The sequence below is a fragment of the Papio anubis genome, chromosome 3, assembly GCF_008728515.1.
Source record: "Papio anubis isolate 15944 chromosome 3, Panubis1.0, whole genome shotgun sequence".
Taxonomy (NCBI): domain Eukaryota; kingdom Metazoa; phylum Chordata; class Mammalia; order Primates; family Cercopithecidae; genus Papio; species Papio anubis.
In genome coordinates this window covers 90,104,794-90,126,627 of record NC_044978.1, presented here as the reverse complement: position 1 = coordinate 90,126,627, position 21,834 = coordinate 90,104,794, and the positions used below count along the sequence as shown (strand labels likewise).

Sequence of the window (21,834 nt, the reverse complement as noted above, 5' to 3'; positions counted from 1 at the left end):
CACTGCTCCTAGCCAAAACAAAGTTCTTAAAAATAAAAGTAATATGAGCTTTTCCGGTGTATTAAGTACGGAGAAGCTAAAAAAATACAGTAAGATAACAAAGTTCACAGCCTTTTGTGATCAGTAAATGCTAGTTTTTCGCTCCTCCCTAGTGACAGGGAGGCACTCAAGCATGAGTTACAACACGGCAGACCTGGAATACAGATGAAAAGATTGAGGCAACAGGTTCGCAGCGGAAGGCCTCTGCAGCTTCTTTCGACTCTGACATTTCAGGATCAGCACAATTCTCCCCTATTTACCGCGGAAGCAATCAACTGGGATAATACAAACAATTATTATTTGTATTGAATACCTGATAGTTGTGTTACTATTACTAGCGCTATCGTTTTTGAAGGGGGGTTGGTGGTGTGGAAAAAAAAATCGGGCAGGAGGGAGGGCAGATGTGAATTCCAGTCCAGCTTCTCGTTGACAGTTCTATGGCTCTCCTTTCTGTGAATGAGCGGTAGTCTTTAGGCCTCAGACCTGACAATGTCAGTGAGAAATAGAACTTAACCCAGGGGACTGTTCTCCAAAGAGCGTCCGGGGGGAACCAACGCAGAGGAGCGCAGCGCCCTCTCCAGCCGCCTGCGGGTGTCGGGGATGATCAGGGCTCTTGGGTGTTTGTCAGTGAGGACAACTGCCTTATCAGACTGTAGGTACAGAGAGTGCGCCGCGAGAGGGCGGCTCCTCACAGCCAGGCGCAGGCAGGTCATGCTCTGCGCTGGCCGACGCCCGAAGGCGCCGAATGGGAGGGGCCCTGCCGAGCTCCCTTACAGCCCCAACGTGCGCGCCGCTAGGAGGCTTGGGCACTCAGCCACCGCGAGCGGCGGGCGGGGGGGCGGGGCGAAGGTGGCGGGGCGGGGCACCAGCTGCGCGCGCGGGGCGGGGGCGGGGCGCGCTGCGTGGTCCCGGTCGGCCCTGGGCTCCTCCCCCTTCCGCGCCGAGGCCCGCGGCAGGCCTTGCTCCTCCCCCGACTCGGTCTCTCTCTCCCCTCCCCTCCGCCCGGCCGTTCTTCCCTCCCGCCGCCGCCTCTTCCTCGGTGAGGCGCTCTTCCAGCGGGCAGGCAGCATGGCGGCCGTGGAGACGCGGGTGTGCGAGACAGACGGCTGCAGCAGTGAGGCCAAGCTCCAGTGTCCCACCTGCATCAAGCTGGGCATCCAGGGCTCGTACTTCTGCTCGCAGGTAGACGCCCGCTGCCCCGCGGATCTGCCGCCACCGCGGGACTCCTCTTCGCCTCTCCCTTGCTGGCTCCTCCCGCTCTTGGGGCGAGTCGGGACGCGCTCCTCCTCCTCCCCCCGGCCGCGTTTCCTCCTCCCCCCACCCGCGTCGCCACCGCCCCCTCCTGCCTCCTGGGGTCCCCGGGTCCTCGGGAGCCGCGCGGGGCTCACGCGGGGGCGGGGGCCGCCGCCCGCCGCGGCCATGTGGGCTGGGGCGGAAGCTGGCTTGTGCGGGGTCGCGCGGCCGCGCTAGACCTCCGCGTTCTGGGGCTGGTTCCTCGCGCTGGGGCTGGGGCCGGGGCCGCCAGGTGTGCGGGCTGCCGGGGGCAGGTAGCGGCGCCGTGAAACAGGGCAGCCCGAGCGTCGCGAGCCTCCACAGCCGCGGCACCGGCGGGGCTCGGGTCTGGGCGCTGGAGGCTGCCGGGCCGTCCGTCGGGTCCCTGCGGGGTGGGGGGTGGAAGCGACCCGCCGGTCTCTGAGAGATGGGTGGCCGGAGGACGGTCGGAGTAGCAGAGAGGAGGAACAGAGGGGAGAAACGCTAGGTAGGTCCAGCCCCACTTCTTTGTGCTTTACTACCGTGCGTTGACACTTAAGCAACTTTGGGGGTGGGGAAGGGAGAGGTCTGTGTAATTCGTTCTTTTCCCTCGGTATATAAAATTATTAATTTACTAAACTGTAAGCTAACGGGATGAGTCACCTGTGACTGAGTTTCCCAGAGTGAAAAGGACAGTTCCATTGAGGGTTAGGCGTGAAGGCTGTAATGTGTTTTAGTAAGTTTTGTGCAGTAGAGCAAACCCAGCGTTGAATGGGGTCCTGACTGAAGCGCGTGCTCGTGTTTCTGTTTACTGAAGAGTAACTAGTGTTGCTGCTGCATTTCGAGACCCAGGGTGAGGGCTGGGCGGCAATAGTATGGCTCTTACTTACAGTCCAGGTTTACTGAAGAGAGGCACATGAATATTGAAATATTAAATTGGTAGTGTCCTGTGGGGAGGAGAGCAGGAATAAAGAGAAGGCCTGATTGGGGCCCTGCTCTTGCCAATTACTGTGCGATCTTGAATTAGTAAAGTTACTTAATCTTTCTGAGTTCCAGTGTTACCCTGTACAGAGGGGATGATTATAGCTTTCTTTGTAAGTTTCACAAGCTTCTTCTGAAACCCAAATTATCCAAGGAACGTGAAATGCTGTTATAATGTAAGACCTTTTATTTTTTCAAGGATTGTAGTACAATTTAACTCTGCCATAAATAAAAATATGAATAAGAGTGAAGGCAGACATATGAACACAATACAAATAATAAAAGTATTTCCCAACATAAAACATATAAAAACGTAAAGATATAAATAAATACAATTTTTATGTCACAGTACTTGTAGATAAGCCATTGCAAGAGGTCTTAGCTGTGTTATATCGTCTTGTTTTTAGATAGGATATGATCCTTGACCTTGTTAGTATCATTTGGAAAAACTTGCACGTGGAGGAGTGTTGCTTGATCTAAAAATAGCATTACTCAACAATCTAAAGGATCTGTGCTAGGTTTAACATGTTGAGCATTACTCATGTTAAACCTAGTACAGGTCCTTTAGATTCTTTAAAATTTCCAAATTCTATCCTTTTGTGGCCTGTGTGGGACCTGAACTTAAGAAACAGTGTTTGCTTTTGACATTTGTGTACCATCTGAGTAGAATAACTTTAAAAGTAGGTGGCATTTTGAATTAATATCTCTGACCCTCTTCTGTTAAGATTTTAAAAAGGTAGCATGAAACACACATTCATGAAACAGGTAGAAAGAAGGTTGAATCATTGGGGTTTGTGGGAAAATGCTAGACACATTTGCGAAAACAAAACATTCAGGGTTTATTCCGTGTATTAGGGTTTGAGGTATTTACATGTTGGATTCTGCAGGTATATTTCTGGTATCGCTGTTAGACATGCACTCAAATATTCCCAGAGTGGCTGTCCCAACTGTCTCTTTTTCTTCTTTTCTCTTACCACCTCCTCGGGTCAACTTTTAAAATTTCCCACCAAATCAGTTGTCGTAGTCTCTCAATTTATTTCTCTACTGTAATTCCTCCCCTTGCAAACAGACACCCACAAAAAACCCTATCTCAAACAAAACCTTTTGTACAGAAGTTGTTTTTCCCGCAGTCTGATTATGCATATCCCTCATTGCTTTCAGGATTCCAGCCCCACATTCAGGGCCCCTCTTCTGAGTCTCTTGCTCTAGCCAAAAGCTGTGTTTATATTCTTTCCTTTCCAAAATGTCACCTGTCTTCTGAAATCACAACTGTTTCCTCAATCCCATCTTGAGAACTTGATCAAGTCACTGTAACTTATCCTAAGCCACTTTATACATCTGTGATGAAATATGGGCTTGGCCAGGCATGGTGGCTCATGCCTGTAATCTCAGCGCTTTGGGAGGCCTAGGCGGGTGGATCACCTGAGGTCAGGAGTTTGAGACCAGCCCGGGCAACATGTCAAAACCGTGTCTCTACAAAAAATACAAAAATTAGCCGGACGTGGTGGCACACGCCTGTAGTCCCAGCTACTTAGGAGGCTGAGACACAAGAATCACTTGAACCTCGGTGCTGGAGGTTGCAGTGAGCCGAGATTGCACCACTGCACCGCACTCTATCCTGGGCAACAGAGCAAGACTCCGTCTCAAGAAAAAAAAACCACAAAAAACCAAAAAGAAGAAATTAGGGATTTTCCTTAACACTCCTCTGATCACTAGGATGATCTTTCTTCTTTCTACTGCTCTGGTCCCCGGCCTGGCTGTCTGGCCAGCTTGTCTTTGGGAACAAACAGAACAAAACTGCGAGAGGCCTTTCTGATGCACCATTAACAGAAGTAAGGCATTCCCAGTTACTCTGTCACACCACCTTGTTTATTCCTCTGTGACCTTTTGTACAATCTATGATTACTTCACTTGTTAGAAAAATGAGGATATCTTTTTTTTTGTTTTTTTTTTTTTTTGAGACGGAGTCTCACTCTGTCGCCCAGGCTGGAGTGCAGTGGTGTGATCTCGGCTCACTGCAACCGCTGCCTCCCGGGCTCAAGTGATTCTCCTGTCTCAGCCTCCTGAGTAGCTGAGATTACAGGTGTGCACCACCACGCCTGGCTAATTTTTTTGTGTTTTTAGTAGAGATGGGGTTTCACCGTGTTAGCTAGGATGGTCTCTAACTCTTGACTTTGTGATCCGCCTGCCTCGGCCTCCCGAAGTGCTGGGATTACAGGCATGAGCCACCGCACCCAGCCTAGGATGTTTAATTTTAAGGAAAGTTTTCGTTCTTTAGAGGAGTACAACCAGTTTTACTTGAAAATTGAGTTTTCCAAGAGTTCTTGATGTTTGATTGTATTTATTGATAACAGTGTTCCTTCCTATTTAATAGTTCGTGTATGTCTTTTTCATTTGTGTGTAAGAATTTTTTGAGGACAGAGGGTGTGTTTTACTTATTTTTGTATTTTCCAAAGTGCCTTGCCCACAGTAGACCTCCCTCATTTCCTTAAATGAAAGAAAGGAGATCAGTGGGCTTGCAATGGAAAACAAAGAAATTCTGTATTTACATTATCCTTTGTAAACACTGAATAGTATGCTATATTGTGGATATACTGTCATTATTTGCTTATGGTTGAATTTAGTAACTTTTCAGTTTTTTAGCTGATATTTGTGAATAGCATAGGGCAGTTGCTGTCTTCTCTGGTTAGAGGATCAGCTGGAAGGGACCTGAGTGATATGTAACTATTTGTATTTATAACACATAAAAGGTAGTAAGCATAGTGTAAGTGGAAGGAGACCTGGATTTTGCTCCCATGTGCTTGGATAAGTCCCTCCTATGCCTAATGAAGCATCCTCTTCAATGGAGTTGAGTGGAAGGTGACTTAAGAGAGCATCCAGAGTGCCTAGTAGAGCATATAGTAAATTTGGGCCTTATTACGCATATAACCTCATATGTAATGTTTTAAAATCAGTACCAAGGAGGGCTTAAAAATCTTTGAGGAGAAATGTTACTTGTTTGTGAACATTTTTGACAAATCCAATAATAGGTTCTTTCGAAGAAGTGGCAGGTAACATGATTAACTGAATCCAAGAAGAAAGTCTCTCTCTCTCTCTTTTTTTTTTTTTTTTGAAATAACAAGACAGTTACTCTTCTTTTTTTTTTTTTTTTTTGAGTTGGGGTCTTACTCTGTCAACCCAGGTTGAAGTGCAGTGGCGCAATCTTGGCTCACTGCAGCCTTCACCTCCCAGGCTCAAGTGATCCTCCCACCTCAACTTCCCAGGTAGCTGGGAACACCAGTTTGAGCCACCACACCTGGCTAGTTGGTAGAGATGGGGTTTCACCATGTTGCCCAGGCTGGGCTTGAATTCCTGAGTTCCACTTTGCCTCGGCCTCCCAAAGTGCTGGGATTACAGGCGTGAGCCACTGCACCCAGCTGGAATAAAGTCTTGTTGAGCATCTTGTAGGTTGGAGTTAGAAGGTAGGGAAGAAATTGCCCTTATAACATGCAGTATCTTTGAAGTGCAACCCTTTCTCTTTCAGTAACAACATTCCCACCAGTGCAGTGTTTCTGGAATTCATCTTCATTAAAGGAGATATTATCATGTTCTGCTTTTTTATTTATAGGGATTTTCTTTAAATTCCTCATATCACTTTAGACCACCCTTAAACACTGCTGTAAGTTAGCTGAGTTTAGGTACAAATGTCATAGCTTCTTATAAGCAAAAAGATAGGATGGAGGTAAAGAGAAATTACGAGTCTTTTTAAAACAAAAATAATTCATGAATTATTTATTGTAGAAAAATAGAAAATATACGTGAAGGTAATCAGTTACCCAGAGATGATTTCTGTGAAATTTTGGTGTGTATTCTTAAGAACATATTTGCGTATTTATTCATGTGCACATAGTTGTGTATGTTTTTACAAAAATGGCAACCATAATACATATAATGTCAGATAATTTTCTCATCCTTATGTCTTAACCAGTGTTTTGGTAGTGTCATGTCGTGGCTACGTTTACATGATTCTTTATAAAGACTGTTATGGGTGTACTGTCATTTATTTATTGACTTATAGTTGAATTTAATTTCTTTTCCATTTTTTAGCTGCTGTTTAACTACTCTTCAATCAATGTTCCTCGAAAATTAAAATCATCTTGACTTAAGAACATATAATAATGGTACATGATTTGGTGCATGAACCCAGAATTGAACCATCCTAAACTAATTCTGTATCCTTGTCCAGAACGGTGGTTCTCACAGTGTAGTTAGTGGATTATTGTTGGTTTGAGGGCCTTCTGGTCATCTATGAAGTTTTGGCATGAAATATACCTATGTTACAGTAGAATTTGTAAAACAACAACAAAAAACAGGCATCGTTTGGCTGATAGGCAATCAAAAGTTACACAAGTCTTTTGTTACCTTTTTGGAAATTGAAGTGCTATAGGAAATGTGATCTTACATTGCTCATTTGGTTTGTGGGTTGAAATCAAGTTTTAGTCATGTTTTTTAAGGTGAATTTTTTTCATGTTTAGCATAGCTGCAAAATTTTAGTTAAGTTTTAGTAAATTTGGTAGAGGTGACAGACATAAGTGCATAGCTAAGCTCGTTCCAGCTCTAGATATTTGGAAGAAAAGCAGTGGCATGGTAACTGCTTCTGTAATTGTCTTTGGTATTACTGCAATAGCAAACCCTTTTAGATAGATATTAAATAGGCAGAAATACTTTATAAAGCAACCATTGAGCTTCATTCTGTATTAAATGTTTAATATAATGGAATATAAATGTAATTACAACCCTTTCTGCTTGATCTGAACTTCGCCTGACCTCACAGTTTTAACATGAAGCATTCTTTTATTCATGCTTGGGCAGGTAGTGCTCCCAGCTCAACAATTATAAGTCTTTTACTTTGATTTCCTTGATTGGTATCAGTCTTGTCTCTGGCTTTGAATAAAGAGCAATTCAAAACACTCTGTAAACCAGGCCTGCCTTTCTCACTGTGTGTGTGTGTGTGTGTGTGTGTGTGTGTGTGTGTGTGTGTGATCTTATGGATGAAACTAGGATAGGGACTGTGTGTGTGTGTGTGTCACCTTATGGATGAAACTAGGATAGGGACCCCGTGGAATTTCTTATGCTTTATAAGTTCTCTCCTGTTTTTATCTTCAGTAACCTGACTTATTGCAAGGCTTAGTAAAGATTTCTTCCTGATATACCAGAGCTGTGCCATGTCTGTTGGAAAGCATTTCTAAAAACCCTGTTAAGGCCAGGCGTGGTGGCTTATTCCTGTAATCCCAGCACTTTGGGAGGCTGAGGCGGGCAGATCTCTTGCTACGAAATCAGCCTGGTCAACATGGTGAAACCCTGTCTCTACTAAAAATACAAAAATTATCTGGGTGGTGATGATGCATGCCTGTAATCCCAGCTACTACTCAGGAGGCTGAGACACAAGAATCTCTTGAACCCGAGAGGTGGAGGTTGCAGTGAACTGAGATTGTGCCACTGCCCTCCAGCCTGGGCAACAGAATGAGACTCTGTCTCAAAAAAAACCAAAAAAAACCAAAAAAAAAAAAACCAAGAAAAACCCCTGTTAATTGGGGTCTGCTATCCGCTAATGTGGCATTTATCTGGGTCACAGGCTCAAGCCTTTAAGGAGTGGTTAGGATATAAATGATAAGTGAAATTATAACTTTAGCAATTTCCCTTGCAACAGAGACTTCTCCGTGTTTTGAATGTGTGTTTAATGATTCTGCTGTGATTTAAGTGCAAAACGCAAACCAATCTTTGCATCACATTCTGAAGGTTAACCCTGTCTTATCCAGCAAGTTACAGGCTTAATCATTCAATAAAATAGGTAAATGTAAGTTCTGTTAGGTTTTAGAAATGTCATAGCTTTTTTTTGTCTTCTGAGTGGGGATTTATGTTATTACTGATTATTTCACTAACTGGTAATAGGGATGGGATTGACTGTTCGAATACTGATAGCTTCTTTACTAAACAAATGATAGAGAAAAATGTAAATGTTGTTATATGAATAATTTAATATTGCTTTTGAATTAAAATTTTAAGGACTATAAAGTCAGGATCTATAGATGTTTGTTTTCTAAATTGTTTTTGATACTGAGTAGAATAAAATATGAGTAAATGTTTGGGAAAAACTCAAACTTTTTTCCCGCTGTTCTCATACCACAACAGTCATCAACACAGAAGACTTCTGTAACCCAAACGTATGGGGGTTTCTCCTTACCACCAAGCGAGCAATCATTTCTGCAGTGGACACCAACTGGGTGTCTTTTAGTTCATTTCCTACCCTGTTTGACTGGATATAATGTCAGATCCCACAGATTGAGGGCTTAGTCCTCAAAATTGCCCCTTTCTCACCCCGTTCAGATACCAGTCACGAGTTTCGGCTTCTGGAACTTAAAACTTGACTGGCCTCAAGTTGGGGTTCCCATGGCCCCTGCTTTGGGTTTGGTTAATTTGCTAGAGCAGCTCACAGAACTCAGGAAAATACTTATTTTACTAGTTTATTATAAAGGATATTGCAGAGGATACAGATGAAGGGATGTATAGGGTGAGGTATTGGGGAAGGGATGCCGAGCTTCCACGAGTTCAGTGTTCAGCTAGCTATTTGGAAGCTCTCTGAACCCAGTCCTCTTGGGTTTTTATGGAAGCTTCATTCCTTCATGGTATGGGGTGGAACCCTCTCTGGAATGAGAGTCTTATGACCCACATCAGAAAGGTGGGGGGTTGGGGTTAGAGACCTGCCTTCAGGTAGGGTGAAAGGAAGAGAGGAGAAGGCTGGAGAGAGTCTGTTTCCTGAGGCCTAAAGCACCCAACGTTATAACGAGACTGCAACAAGGCTAGGGGAGTTATTAGCCAAGGAACTGTGGATGTATACACACACAAACACACACAGTAACACAGCAAATCATCCACGGGATCTAAAGAAGTATGATATAGTAAATGCCTATATACCTACCATCTAACTTACTATAAAGAACATTACCAGGAAAACGAGTGAAAACAGAAGGCTCCTTTGTCTTTGTCCCTCATCTAAGAGGTATTCCATATCCTGAATTTTTTGTGAACAAAATGACTACATGTATTCTTCTACAACATGCCTTTTTGTGTCATTATGTTCCTGAGATTTATCCATGTTTCATTGTAGCTCTGGTTTGTTCATTTTCATTGTTTTCACTGCTATGTGATATTCCAATCAATTAATGTATCATAACTTTTTCATTCTTCTGTCAGTGGAAATTTGGGTTGTTACAGGTTTTTCTATTATAAATAGCGCTGCTCTAGACATTCTTGTGCCTGATTCTTGGTGCCTATTTGCAAGAATTTCTCTTGGGTATGCCCCTTAGGAGAAAATTTTTTGGGTCGTAGGATATATGTTTAGCTTTACTTTGATGATACCAGATTGTTTTCCAAAGTAGTTGTGCTTCAAAATAAATAAATGGGACATAATTAAACTAAAAAGCTTCTGCACAGCAAATAATAATATAATCATCACAGTAAACAGACAGCCTGTAGGGAAAAAATATTTGCAAACTATGCATCTGACAAAAGACTAATACCCAGAATCTACAAGGAACTCAAACAAATCAGCAAGAAAAAAAATCAAATAATCTATCAAAAAGTGGGTAAATGACCTGAATAGAATTTTCTCAAAAGAAGATATGGCCAACAAACATATAAAAAAATGCTCAATATCACTAATCATCAGGGAAATGCAAATTAAAACAGCAATGAGATACCACCTTACTCCATCTAGAATGGCCATTACTAAAAAGTCAAAGAACAATGGATGTTGGCATGGATGTGATGAAAAGGGAATACTTGGGCCGGGCGCGGTGGCTCAAGCCTGTAATCCCAGCACTTTGGGAGGCCTAGACGGGCGGATCACGAGGTCGAGAGATCAAGACCATCCTGGCTAACACGGTGAAACCCCGTCTCTACTAAAAAAATACAAAAAACTAGCCGGGCGACGTGGCGGGCGCCTGTAGTCCCAGCTACTCGGGAGGCTGAGGCAGGAGAATGGCGTAAACCCGGGAGGCGGAGCTTGCAGTGAGCTGAGATCCGGCCACTGCACTCCAGCCTGGGCAGCAGAGCGAGACTCCGTCTCAAAAAAAAAAAAAAAAAAGGAAAGGGAATACTTAAACACTGCTGGTGGGAATGTAAATTAGTACAACCACTATAGAAACCACTGGGTATCTATCCAAAGGAAGAGAAGTCATTATATAAAAAGACACCTGTATATGTATGTTTATTGCAGCACAGTTCACAATTGCAAAGATATGGAACCAACCTAAGTGTCAGCTGATGAGTGGGTAAAGAAAATCTGATATATATACATCATGGAATACTATCCAGCCATTAAAAAAAGAATGAAATGATGTCTTTTGCAGCAATTTGGAAGGAACCAGAGGCCATTATTCTAAGTGAAGTAACTCAGGAATGGAAAACCAAGTACCATGTGGTCTCACTTATAAGTAGGAGCTAAGCTGTGGGTACTCAAAGACATTCAGAGTGTTATAATGGACTTTGGAGACTCAGAAAAGGGGAGGGCGGGCTGGGGGTGAGGGATAAGAAACTTCGTATTTAATACAATGTACATACTCGGATGACTGCACTAAAATCTCAGACTTTAGCATTAAACAAAAGACAAAAGTGGTTGTACTTACAGAGCGTTTATGTTGTTTCATATGCTAGCTAGGACTTGTCGTTAACAGACTTTATTTTTGCCAGTCCGGAGTTGTGTATTATTCATGAACAGCAGTGTTCACTGGGCTATTTGCATCAGTACACTTGCAAAAATTTAAAAGAGTTTAACTGTCTTCAAGGGGCTTATGTTATTCTTATATAGACGGGAAGTACTGGAAAAAAGGTAACAGTGAAGTGCTAGTGAAAGTTATAGACAAGGAACTATGTTTTCCGTGAATTTTTTAATAATTTTACTGAGTTTGTCTAGCTTTTTATTGTGAAAAAATTCAAACAAATAGAAAAGTTTAAAGAAGAATATAGTATAATTGCAGTATACTCATCACCTAAGTTAACATATTGCTGTATTTGTTTTATTTATGTGTGCTTGTGTGTGTATTGGGTGTGTGTGTATATGTGTATTTGTTGAAACATTTTGGAAATAAGACACATAAAACACGACACTGAATCTGTTAAATATTCAACAAGCATTTTCTAATGACAAGGGCATTCTTAACTATAATACCATTATTATACCTAAGAAGATTAATAGGAATTCTCTGATTTCATCTAATAGGCCAATCTTACTTAAATTTCTCAATTATCTCCCAAATGTCATCCATAAAAGCTTTTTTGTTTGTTTTGCTTTTTTGGTTGTAGAATCAGGAACCTATCAAAGCACAAATACAGCATTTGGCTGTCATGTCTCTTAATTTAGAATAGTCCTCATCTTATTTTCATGATACTAACTTTTTTAAGAGGCTAGTCAATTGTCTTGTAGAATATTACACATTTTTGATTAACTGATTGTTTCCTCAGAGTGTCTTTAAGTTGTTCTTTTGTCCCCTGTGGTTTCTGTAAGCCAGAAACCCGACTGCTTTGTTAGATTTGTGAAACTTTTTGTTTTTTTAGGCAGGTTCTAAAAAAAAAAAAAAAAACCTGCCCAGGCTACAGTGCAGTGGTGTGATCATGGCTCACTACAGCCTCCGGGGCTCAAGTGATGCTCCTGCTTTGGCCTCCAGAGTAGCTGGGACCACAGGCATGCCACCATGCCTGGCTAATTTTTGTACTTTTTGTAGATATGGAGATCTCCCTATGTTTCCCGGGCTGCTGTCTAACTCCTGGGCTCAAGTGATCTGCCTGCCTCGGCCTCCCAAAGTACTGGGATTACAGGTGTGAGCCACTGCGCCTGACTGTGAAATGCTGTTGACAGGACTCACAGGTGATGTTACCCACTTCACATTTCATCACATCAGGAGGCACAGAGTGGCTGGTGGTTCTCTTCCTAGCAGAGCACCATTGATTGCACAGGTGCTTCTTTTTAACCTCACAATTGGCATTTAATCTGTGGGATCATATTCTGGCACTTGGAGAATATGCATTTTCTTAACAATCTTTCTCTGAGTAGTTTTAGCATCGCGATGATCGTTACCTGATAATTATTTCAGTGGAGGTTGCACATGGTGATTTTCTCCCTAATTCTGTCATTTAATAGCTGATTTTTTTTTTTTTTTCCTGTAAGGAAGAGTTTTCTCTCATCAAATGATGAATGAACTATGTTCCACCATTCCTACCAAGAAGATAGAAATGGTTGTGTACTGGGCACTTCCTAGTAGTTGCAAATGTTTGTTGTTTTCAATTAAGACCTTTGTATTGTTTTCTTTTTCATGTTCAAATTGTCTCAAATTTGATTAGTGTTATCACCTTTAAAGTTGCTTCTATATCCTTTTGAGTCTCCTCCATTACTCTCTTGATTGCTTCCTAGCTCTCTGGCATATGATAAAACACATTCCCTTATAGTTTCCCAACCCCAGATCTGCAGTCAGTCTTGTTTCTAAGCAGCCCTGGTTTCTGGGAGGAATGTTTTTAGAAATCTAGATCTGAGTGCTAGGTATGCTTTCTCCTGTAATGTCCTCGCCTTTAGAAGTGGTAGTGACATCTTCAAGGAACATTGCTGATGTGGAGGACACAGATAAAACAGCTAAAGAACAGTTTTAAAAGCAGTGCACTAAGTAGCTGAACGATGGACTAGGTAAAGACAGGCTCTGAAAGGCCTCATGAAGGAATTAAGAACTGAATTTTGATAAATAAAATAGGTGAAAATCAAATAGATGAGTAGGTAAATAAAACGGTATATATTAAGGTGAAGGAGAGGACATTCTCTGCAGGGAAAGGATGTGTTTATGGAAGTAGGAGCAAGCTGAGGCATGTAGGTAGTAGCAAGTAGATTAGCAGCTTTAAGGAAGAGTCCAAGAAATATAAGGAAATGAAATGATTGTTAGTAGGGATAGAGGCCTTGCTGTTCAGTTGAATATTTTTTTTCCAAAATGTAAATATTTCCTTTTAAATATTTTATTATAAAAAGGAGTACATAATCTTTGCAGAAATTTAAAACAGAGGTGTGTTAAGTGAAAACTATCATAAATCTAGCATCCTAAAACCAAAGCATTGTTTGGTTTCTTATCTTTCCAGACTTTTACATATGTATTATATACAGGTTAAGAACATGGATGCTGTCTTAAGAGGGCCTGCATTCAAAACCTGTACTTGCCGTTAATTACCTCTGTGTTTTTTGGACATGTTAATCTGTTCCTCAGCTCTCTTATCTGTAAAATGAGGTATCTGTGATAAATGTGATGGTGTTGTGAGGATTAATTCTCTGCCTGATCAGTGCTTGTTATATAGTAAAATCTCAAATGTTAGCTGTTGTTTTTTTCTTTCAAAATAAAATAGAATATTTGCTCTGCATTATATACACCTATACGGTTTTGTAATTTACCATTTTTTACATATCTTTTAAAAATTTGTTACAAAAAACACATTTAACTTTACTGTCTTAAATATTTTTATGTGTGTAGTTCAGTAGTGCTAAGCATATTTACATTGTGAAACAGAGCTCTAGAACATTTTCATTTTGCAGAACTGAACTCCATACCCCTGAAACAGCAACTCTTGTTTTTCCTGTTTCCCAAACCCCTGGTAACTACTATTCTACTTTTTGTGATAATTTGACTACTTTAGATACCTCTTATAAGTCGAATTACACAATATTTGTTCTTTAGTGACTGGCTGATTTCACTTAATGCCCTCAGAGTTCCTTCATGTTGTAGCCTGTAACAGGGTTTCCTTTGTAAGGCTGCATAGTATTTCATTTTATGTGTACCGCATGTTGTATTTATCCATTCTTCTCTTGTTGGACATTTGGGTTGTCTCTACCTGTTGGTTATTGTAAATAGTGCTTATGAACATGAGAGTGCAAATATCTCCTTGAGACCATGCTTTCAGTTCTTTTAAACATATACCCAGAAGTGGGATTGCTGGATCACACGATTATTTGTTTTAGTTTTTTGAGGAGCAATCATTCTGTTTTCTGTAGTAGTTGGATTGTTTTACAATTCCAACACAATGTGCAAGGGTTCTGATTTCTCCACATCCCCACCAACATTTGTTCTTTTCTGTTTTGCTTTTTTCATAGTAATCATCCTAATGGGTATGAGCTGATATTTCATAGGGGTTTTGATTTGCATTTTTCTGATGATTAGTGATGTTGAGCACCTTTCGTATGCCTGTTGGCTAGTATATATCATTTTTGGAGAAATGTCTGTTTAAGTCCTTTGCCCATTTTTAAAATTGGTTTAATTCATTTTTTGATGTTACGTTGAAGGAGTTTTAAAATATAACCTAGATATCAACCCATTACCAGATATATTATTTGCAAATCTTTTCTCCTATTCCATCGGTTGCCTTTTACTCTGTTGATTGTGTCCTTTGATGAACAAAAGTGTTTAAGTTTGAATAATCTCATCTGTCTGTTTTTACTTTAATTGCCTGTGCTTTTGGTGTCATATCCAAACAGTCATTGCCTAGTCCATTGTCATAAAGTATTTCCCCATTTCCCGTACGTTTTCATCTAGGAGTTTTATAGTTTTGGGTCTCATGTTCAGGTCTTTACTCCATTTTTAGTTAATTTTTATATATGGTTAAGACAAGGGCACAACTTTATTCTTTGGCACTTGGATCCAGTTTTCCCAGCAGTGTTTATTGAAGAGACTATTCTTTGTCTATTGGCACCCTTATCAAAAATCATCTGAGGCCAGGTGTGGTGCCTCACACCTGTAATCCCTGCACTTTGGGAGGCTGAAGCTGGAGGATTGCTTGAGCCCAGGAATTCAAGACCAGTTTGGGCAAGATGATGAAATCCTATCTCTACAAAGAATACAAAAATTAGCCAGGCGTGTTGGCATGTGCCTGTAGTGCCAACTACTTGGGAGGCTGAGGCAGGAGGACCCCTTGAGCCCCAAGAGTTTGGGGCAGCAGTGAGCTATGATTGTGCCACTGCACTCCAGCTTAGGTGACAAGGTGAGACCCCATCTCTAAAAAACAAACAAACAAAAAACCCCAAAAAACACATATGACCAAATACACAAGAATTAATTTCTGGATTCTGTTCCATTTGTCTGTGTATCTGTTTTTATGCCAGTATTACACCGTTTTCATTACTACAGCTCTGTAGTGTGTTTGATATCAGGAAGTGTGAGTCTTCCAAATTTGCTCTTTTTCTGAATTGTTTTGGCTATTTGGGTCCCTTGAGATTTCATATGAATTTTAGAATTTTTTTCAATTTCTGCAAAATATGCCTTTGGGATTTTGGTAAGGATTGCATTGAATCTGTAAACTGCTTTGGGTAACATTGACATCTTAACCATATCAAGTTTTCAGATCCATGAACATGGGATGTCTATTTGTGTTGTCTTTACTTTCTTTTGGCGATGTACTGTAGTTTGCAGTGTACAAGTCTTTTAACCTCCTTAGTTTAGGTTTATTTCTAGGTATTTTATTTTTAATGCTATTGTAAATGGAATTGTTCCTTAATTTATCTTAAAATTATTCATTGTTAGTGTATAGAATTGCAACTGATTTTTGTGTGTTGATTATCCTGCAACTTTATTAGCTCTAACAGTTTTTTTTTTTTTTAATGAAATCTTTAAGGTTTTCTACATGTATAAGATCATGTCATCTGTGAACAGAGATAATTTTGCTACTCCCTTTTTAATTCGGATGCCTTTTATTTCTTTTTCTTGGCTAATTGCTCTGGCTAGGACTTCCAATACAATGTTGAGTAGAAGTGATGAGAGCTGGCATCTTTATCTTGTTCCTGGACGTAGATGAAAAGCTTTCAGTCTTTCACCATTGAGTTTGATGTTAGTTATGGGCATCTTGTATATGAGCTTTGTTATGTTGAGGTAGTTTTGTGTATTCCTAGTTTGTTGAGTGTCTTTGTTTTGAAGGAGTATCAGATCTTGTCAGATGGTTTTTCTGAATCAATTGAGATGATTATGTGATTTTTATCCTTCATTCTGTTAATGTGATGTATTAAATTGATTTTTGTTTTCGAATATTCTTGCATCCCCGGAATAAATTCCACTTGGTCATGGTGTATAGTCCTTTCAGTGTGCTGTTGAATTCATTTGTTACTGTTGTTCAAGATTTTGCATCAATATTTATAAGGGATACTGGTCTTTAATCTGTATCTGGCTTTGGTATAAGGGTAATGCTGGTTTCAAAGAATGAACTTGGGCTGGGTGTGGTGGCTGACGCCTGTAATCCCAGCACTTTGGGAGGCTGAGACAGGTGGATCACCTGAGGTTGGGAGTTCGAGGCCAGCCTGACCAACATGGAGGAACTCTATCTCTACTAAAAATACAAAGTTAGCCAGGCGTGGTGGCACATGCCTGTAATCCCAGCTACTCGGGAGGCTGAGGCAGAACTGCTTGAACCCAGGAGGCGGAGGTTGCGTTGAGCAGAGATCGCTCCGTTGCACTCCAGTCTGGGCAACAAGAGTGAAACTCCATCTCAAAAAAAAAAAAAAAAAAAAAAAAAAAAAGAATGAGCTTGCAGGTTTTCTCTCCTCCTTTTTAGTTATTGAGTCTTATCTCTTTTTTTCTTCGGTAATCTAGCTAAGGGCTGGCCACTTTTTTTCTTTTCATTGTTTTTGTTTTTTTGGGTACAGTTGGGGTCTTGTTATGTTGTCCAGGCAGGTCTTGCATTCCTGGCCTCAGGCAGTCCTTCCACCTCAGTCTTCCTTATTGCCTATTAGTTGCTAATATTTATTATTCTGTTAGCCTTAGGTTTTATCTTTTTTTCTTTTTCTAGTTCTTGAGGTAAAAGTTGGGTTGTTAATGTGAATTTTTTTTTTTTTTTTTTTTTTTAAGACAGCGTCGGAGTGCAGTGGCACGATCTTGGCTTACTGCAACCTTTGCCTCCTGCATTCAAGCAATTCTTCTGCCTCAGCCTCTCGAGTAGCTGGGCTTACAGGCGTCTGCCCCCACGCCCGGTTAATTTTTGTATTTTTCGTAGAGACAGGGTTTCACCATGTTGGCCAGGCTAGTCTCGAACTCCTGACCTCAGGTGATCTGCCCTGCCTTGGCCTCCCAAAGTGCTGGGAGTACAGGCATGAGTCACCACACCCGGCTGAGGTGTTTCTTTTTTAGTGTATGTGTTTACAGCTGTAGACTTTCGTTTTGAGACATCTTTGGCTGTATCCCGTAAGTTTTTTTTTTTTTTTAGGATTTAAAGAAGTTTATTCTGAACCAAGTAAGAGTGACCAAGATCTGTGACACAGCCCCAAGAGTTCTTGAAAACGTGTACCCAAGGTGGTTGGGTTACAGCTTGATTTTATACATTTTAGGGGGACAGAAGTTACAGGCAGACATTAATCAGTACATGCAAGGTGTGCACGAGTTTGGTCCGCAAAGGTGGGACAACTTGAAGTGGGGGCTTCCAGGTCATAGGTGGGTTCAGAAAGATTTTCTGATTAGCAGTTGGTTGAAAGAGGCAAGTTATTATCTAGGGGCCTGGAATTAATAGAAAGGAGTGTCTGGATTAACATAAGGGATTGTGAAGACCAAGGTTCTTACTATGCATTCCATAAGGTTTGGTATGCAAAACTTATGGGGTATGTTTTTGTTTTTATTTGTGTAGAAGTTCCCTTGCGACTTTTTCTTTGACCCATTGGATTGAGAGTATGTTTCATTTCCACATATTTGTGGATTTTTCACTTTTCTAACTTACCTAATTTTTTTTTAAACCTAAGACATTGTAGACTTCTTTGCATGTGTAAGATTAATTTCATTACTTCTTTCTTTTACAAAAATATTTTTATTTTCTATAAATACATTTGGAAGAAATTATTTCTTCCCAACTGAGTCCACCCCATTAACTGTCAATTTTTTCTACATAAAAAAGATGCTAATACCACCCTCACCTGTGACTGCTAAACAGAAAAAGATTACCTGGACTAAGCATTATTCCCCTAGTTGGAAATAAAGGCTGTTGGGCACGGGAGTTTGATCTTGTAAAGAAATCAATACTGACAAAGGATCTCAGCAAGGCTAGTTTACTTTCTGCAGAAAGGGTGCACTCGCCAGCAGTCCAGCCACGAGAGCATACTGGACAAAGGAGACGGGAACATTTATAACCTTTACATCCTGATGCAATCCCCGATGGCTGTGCCCCATTCCCATCGGCTGGGATGGGACCTCACACTCTAAACTTAACTCGGTTGGCTAATAATTTAAAACTTTCCTAAATAGGAAGAAGGGAAAGAGGACAAAGAAAAGAGGAAGTTAGTGATGAGAAGTCAGAGGGGTTCCCAAATAAGGAATGGCACGTATCCTGATCTGGGACTCATTTAGCCTTGTGTCAACCTTCCGGAACAAGTTGGGGCAGCCTTGGAATATACACATACAAACATTTAAGTGGGGAATGATAAATCCTTTATGGATTTAAGAAACTTTGAAGAACTTCTCCATTCCTTACAATTCCCTCCTCTTTTTGTTTTACAATTCTTCAAACCTGTCTAGCAAGTCTCTACTTTGTTGTTTGGCTTGATCCCCTAATAAAAGCAACCTTTCCAAATAGGGTTGGGGAGAGGCAGAGGATAGATTAAGGGTTGTACTGATGAGCCTTTGTATAAGCCCTTGAATACAGGGTATAACACAACGTCCCCCAAGTAGAAGTATACCTAACACAGTTATTGAGGAAGTGAGGATTGAGGTTGGGGTGTCTTTCCAATTTCCAAACCAGTTTTCTAACCAGCTAGAGACGGGTTATTTATGCCAGAGTTCTTAGCTAGCTCGTTTGATAAAGCAGCAAGTCCCTCTAGGGCTCTTGTTATACTTCTGTCTGAGGCCGTGTTATTCAGAATGAACGTGCAGCACTGGGTTTTCTGTTTTCCTGTGTCATTTGGCTGGTAGATCTTAATTGATCTATAGTTCCCCTAACCACGTCTTTGGTGTAGTTAACTTATCATTGTTGATTATACTAAATATAGCTTATCCAGTCTACATTTTTGTTTATCCTGACCCACCAAAATAATGTTGACTCGAATCTAGTAGTTATCTGATCTCTGACCTTAAATTCATCAGGAACCCCCCCCTTGGAACACCTGTTGCTTCTAGGTAGATAAGAGGATCAAAGGATCCGCAAGGAGCTCTTCTAGCATGTTGGTGGTGGGGCGTTTCCTTTTTTTGTTGGTGAAATGCCAGGGTAAAAGGGATAGGCGATTGGACTGGAGTGCAGGTACCACTCCAGTTATCCGGTGGAGTATCCAGTAAGTGCCCTCCCACAATGCCACCATATGTTCCACTTAAGGATGGCTGATGGAGGCCTGATGGGTTAGCTCTTAGAAGTGCCTTACCTCCTTGCATTCCTGTGAAATTTCCAAGGAATATTGAGTTCTCCTGCCGTGAGAGGCATGAGGCAAACTTTACCCTGGAAGATGGAGGCTGAATGGCCCTCAGGGGCTGACCTGCAGGGTGTTGTATCTCTCTGCAGGATATAGCAGAGAGAGAGCTTGGCAAGATTCATCATTCCAGGCTGTAGAATCTTGAAAGAGAGCTACCACACACTCCAAATCCGTCGCATGTGAAGACCATTTAAGTGGAAAGGGGACAGTCTGGGCCTCTGGCCTACCGTGTGCACAAGTTTAACAGTCGATTTTGTTTAGAGTGCGGACAGAATATTTAATCCATTCTAACCAGGCATTTGCATCTTGATACCCTGTCTCAATAGCTAAAGTCTGCTTTAAGTCATTTACTTGTGCTACTGATGCTTTTGTCTTATCATTTAGTAAGGGATTAATCAGGATAATAAAAGTTTGATTTAAAGCCAAGACTACTGGGGTTGGAGAAGGGAAAGGAGGAGGAGGGAGAAGGCGTATTTCAAACATGCCTATAGGATCCTTCCTGTTGACATTTGCCCCAATACCATAGAGATGGCTGATAGCTGGCTGATTATCCATATTAGTTGAATCAGCAATAGAAATAAGAAAAAGGTTACACTGACAAAGCTTGCAATCAGGGGAAGTGCTTCCTTTGGTAAAATAAAGATTAGGCCTAAGCTCAGTACAAACCCTTCCTGTAGAGGTCCAGCCTCTGTATTGAGTGGTCTGTAGAACACCATTCCAACTGCTGCAAGGCTGCCATTCGGTGGGAATGAAGAAGCGGTGTCTTGGCCGTAATTGATCGCATCTATGGGAGTGAGAGACTGTTAGATTAATTGGGGGACCAGGACATAAATATTTTTCTGAGGAGGCCAGTTGTTTTTGGTTATGTAGGTCCCCGCATAGTGTCACTAGACAAGTGTCAAAGGGTATCACTTGAGGCGATTCCAATCTAGTTATGTTAATAATAAAATGAGAGATAGTGAGAGGAAAGAAAGAAAAATAGAAACAAAGGTATATTAGGTTCTTCTTAATTTTAACTTGGTGGGACTTGGCCCGGGGACGACAGCCCAGAATTCTGAGAGTGTCGACACTTTCTTGACTCAAGTGTGATGGGTCTGCCCCTTCTCGGCAGCGCGAACTGCGGTTTTGGTGGTCAGTAACACGAGGTAGGGTCCTTCCCAGATTGGCTCGAGCCTTCCTTCCTTCCATCCCTTTATGAAGACGTGGTCTCCAGGCTAATGCAAGTGTACTGGCAATTCCAAGGGTGGTGCTTGTGCTAAAAGACCTTTGGTTTTAAGGGAAGAAAAAGTAGAGGAGAGTCCAGATATGTATTTTCTAAGGAACTGATCTTTGGTTTCAAAGGTAGGCACATCAGCTGAGGAATGTAAACAAGGCAATCCATATAACATTTCACAGGGGGATGAACGTATATCTCTTCGGGGAGCTGTCCCAATTCTGAATAAAGCAATAGGGAGGCATTTGGTCCATGTTGGGTGAGTCTCTAAAATTTAGTTAGATGACTTTTAAGAGTCTGATTCATTCTTTCTACTCTCCCGGAGGAGGAGGGGTGCTAACGAATATGGCATTCCCATTCTGTGTCCAGCACCTGGGCCAGTTTTGTAATAATGTGTGCCGTAAAGTGGGTCCTATTATCTGAGTCAACATTTTCTATTAATCCAAACTATGGTATAATATGTTCAATTAAAGCCTTCACTACATTACTGGCAGTGGCCTTTGAGAAAAGAGTGGCCTCTACCCAATGAGTGAGATGGTCTACTATCACTAATAGGTATTTTAGTCAGCCTACTGGCAGTATTTCGGTATAATCAACTTGAACACTTTGGAATGGTCTCAGCCTAGGTGTTCTTCCTCCTCGAGGTAGTTTCTTTAGGGCCTGCTTATTAGTTTTCTTACAGATAATGCAGCTGTCAGTGACCTGTCTGGCCAGGGTATAGATCCCAGTACATCCGTAGCCTGAGGACAGCGTCACATAGGGCCTGAGGGCCCCAGTGCGTTCCTTGGTGTAAGTGGGACAGAACTTCTCTCATAAGGAGTTTGGAGAGCATCTCTTTCTGATCTGAGAGAATCCATTTCCCTTCTGTATTTTCTTTAGCCCACATTTCGCTCAGTTTTTCCTTTTAGGCGGAAGAGAAAGT

General features: G+C 41.5%; 1 protein-coding gene across 8 annotated transcripts in view; it reads left to right on the top strand.

Moving 5' to 3' along the window:
- The window catches only part of METAP1 (methionyl aminopeptidase 1), a 112,482-nt gene that overhangs the window by 43,927 nt on the left and 46,721 nt on the right, over nucleotides 1-21,834 (top strand). For 2 of the 8 annotated variants that reach the window (XM_031664408.1, XM_003898993.5), the window contains exon 1: nucleotides 969-1,221. The exons of 5 other annotated variants lie outside the window; for them this stretch is intronic. In XM_031664408.1, the coding sequence (XP_031520268.1) occupies nucleotides 1,108-1,221 (114 nt within the window). In that variant the 5' untranslated portion in view covers nucleotides 969-1,107. Of the gene's footprint in view, nucleotides 1-968; nucleotides 1,222-1,687; nucleotides 1,799-21,834 lie in introns of those variants that run through there. One more of the 8 variants, XM_009207229.4, reaches the window with a different exon arrangement.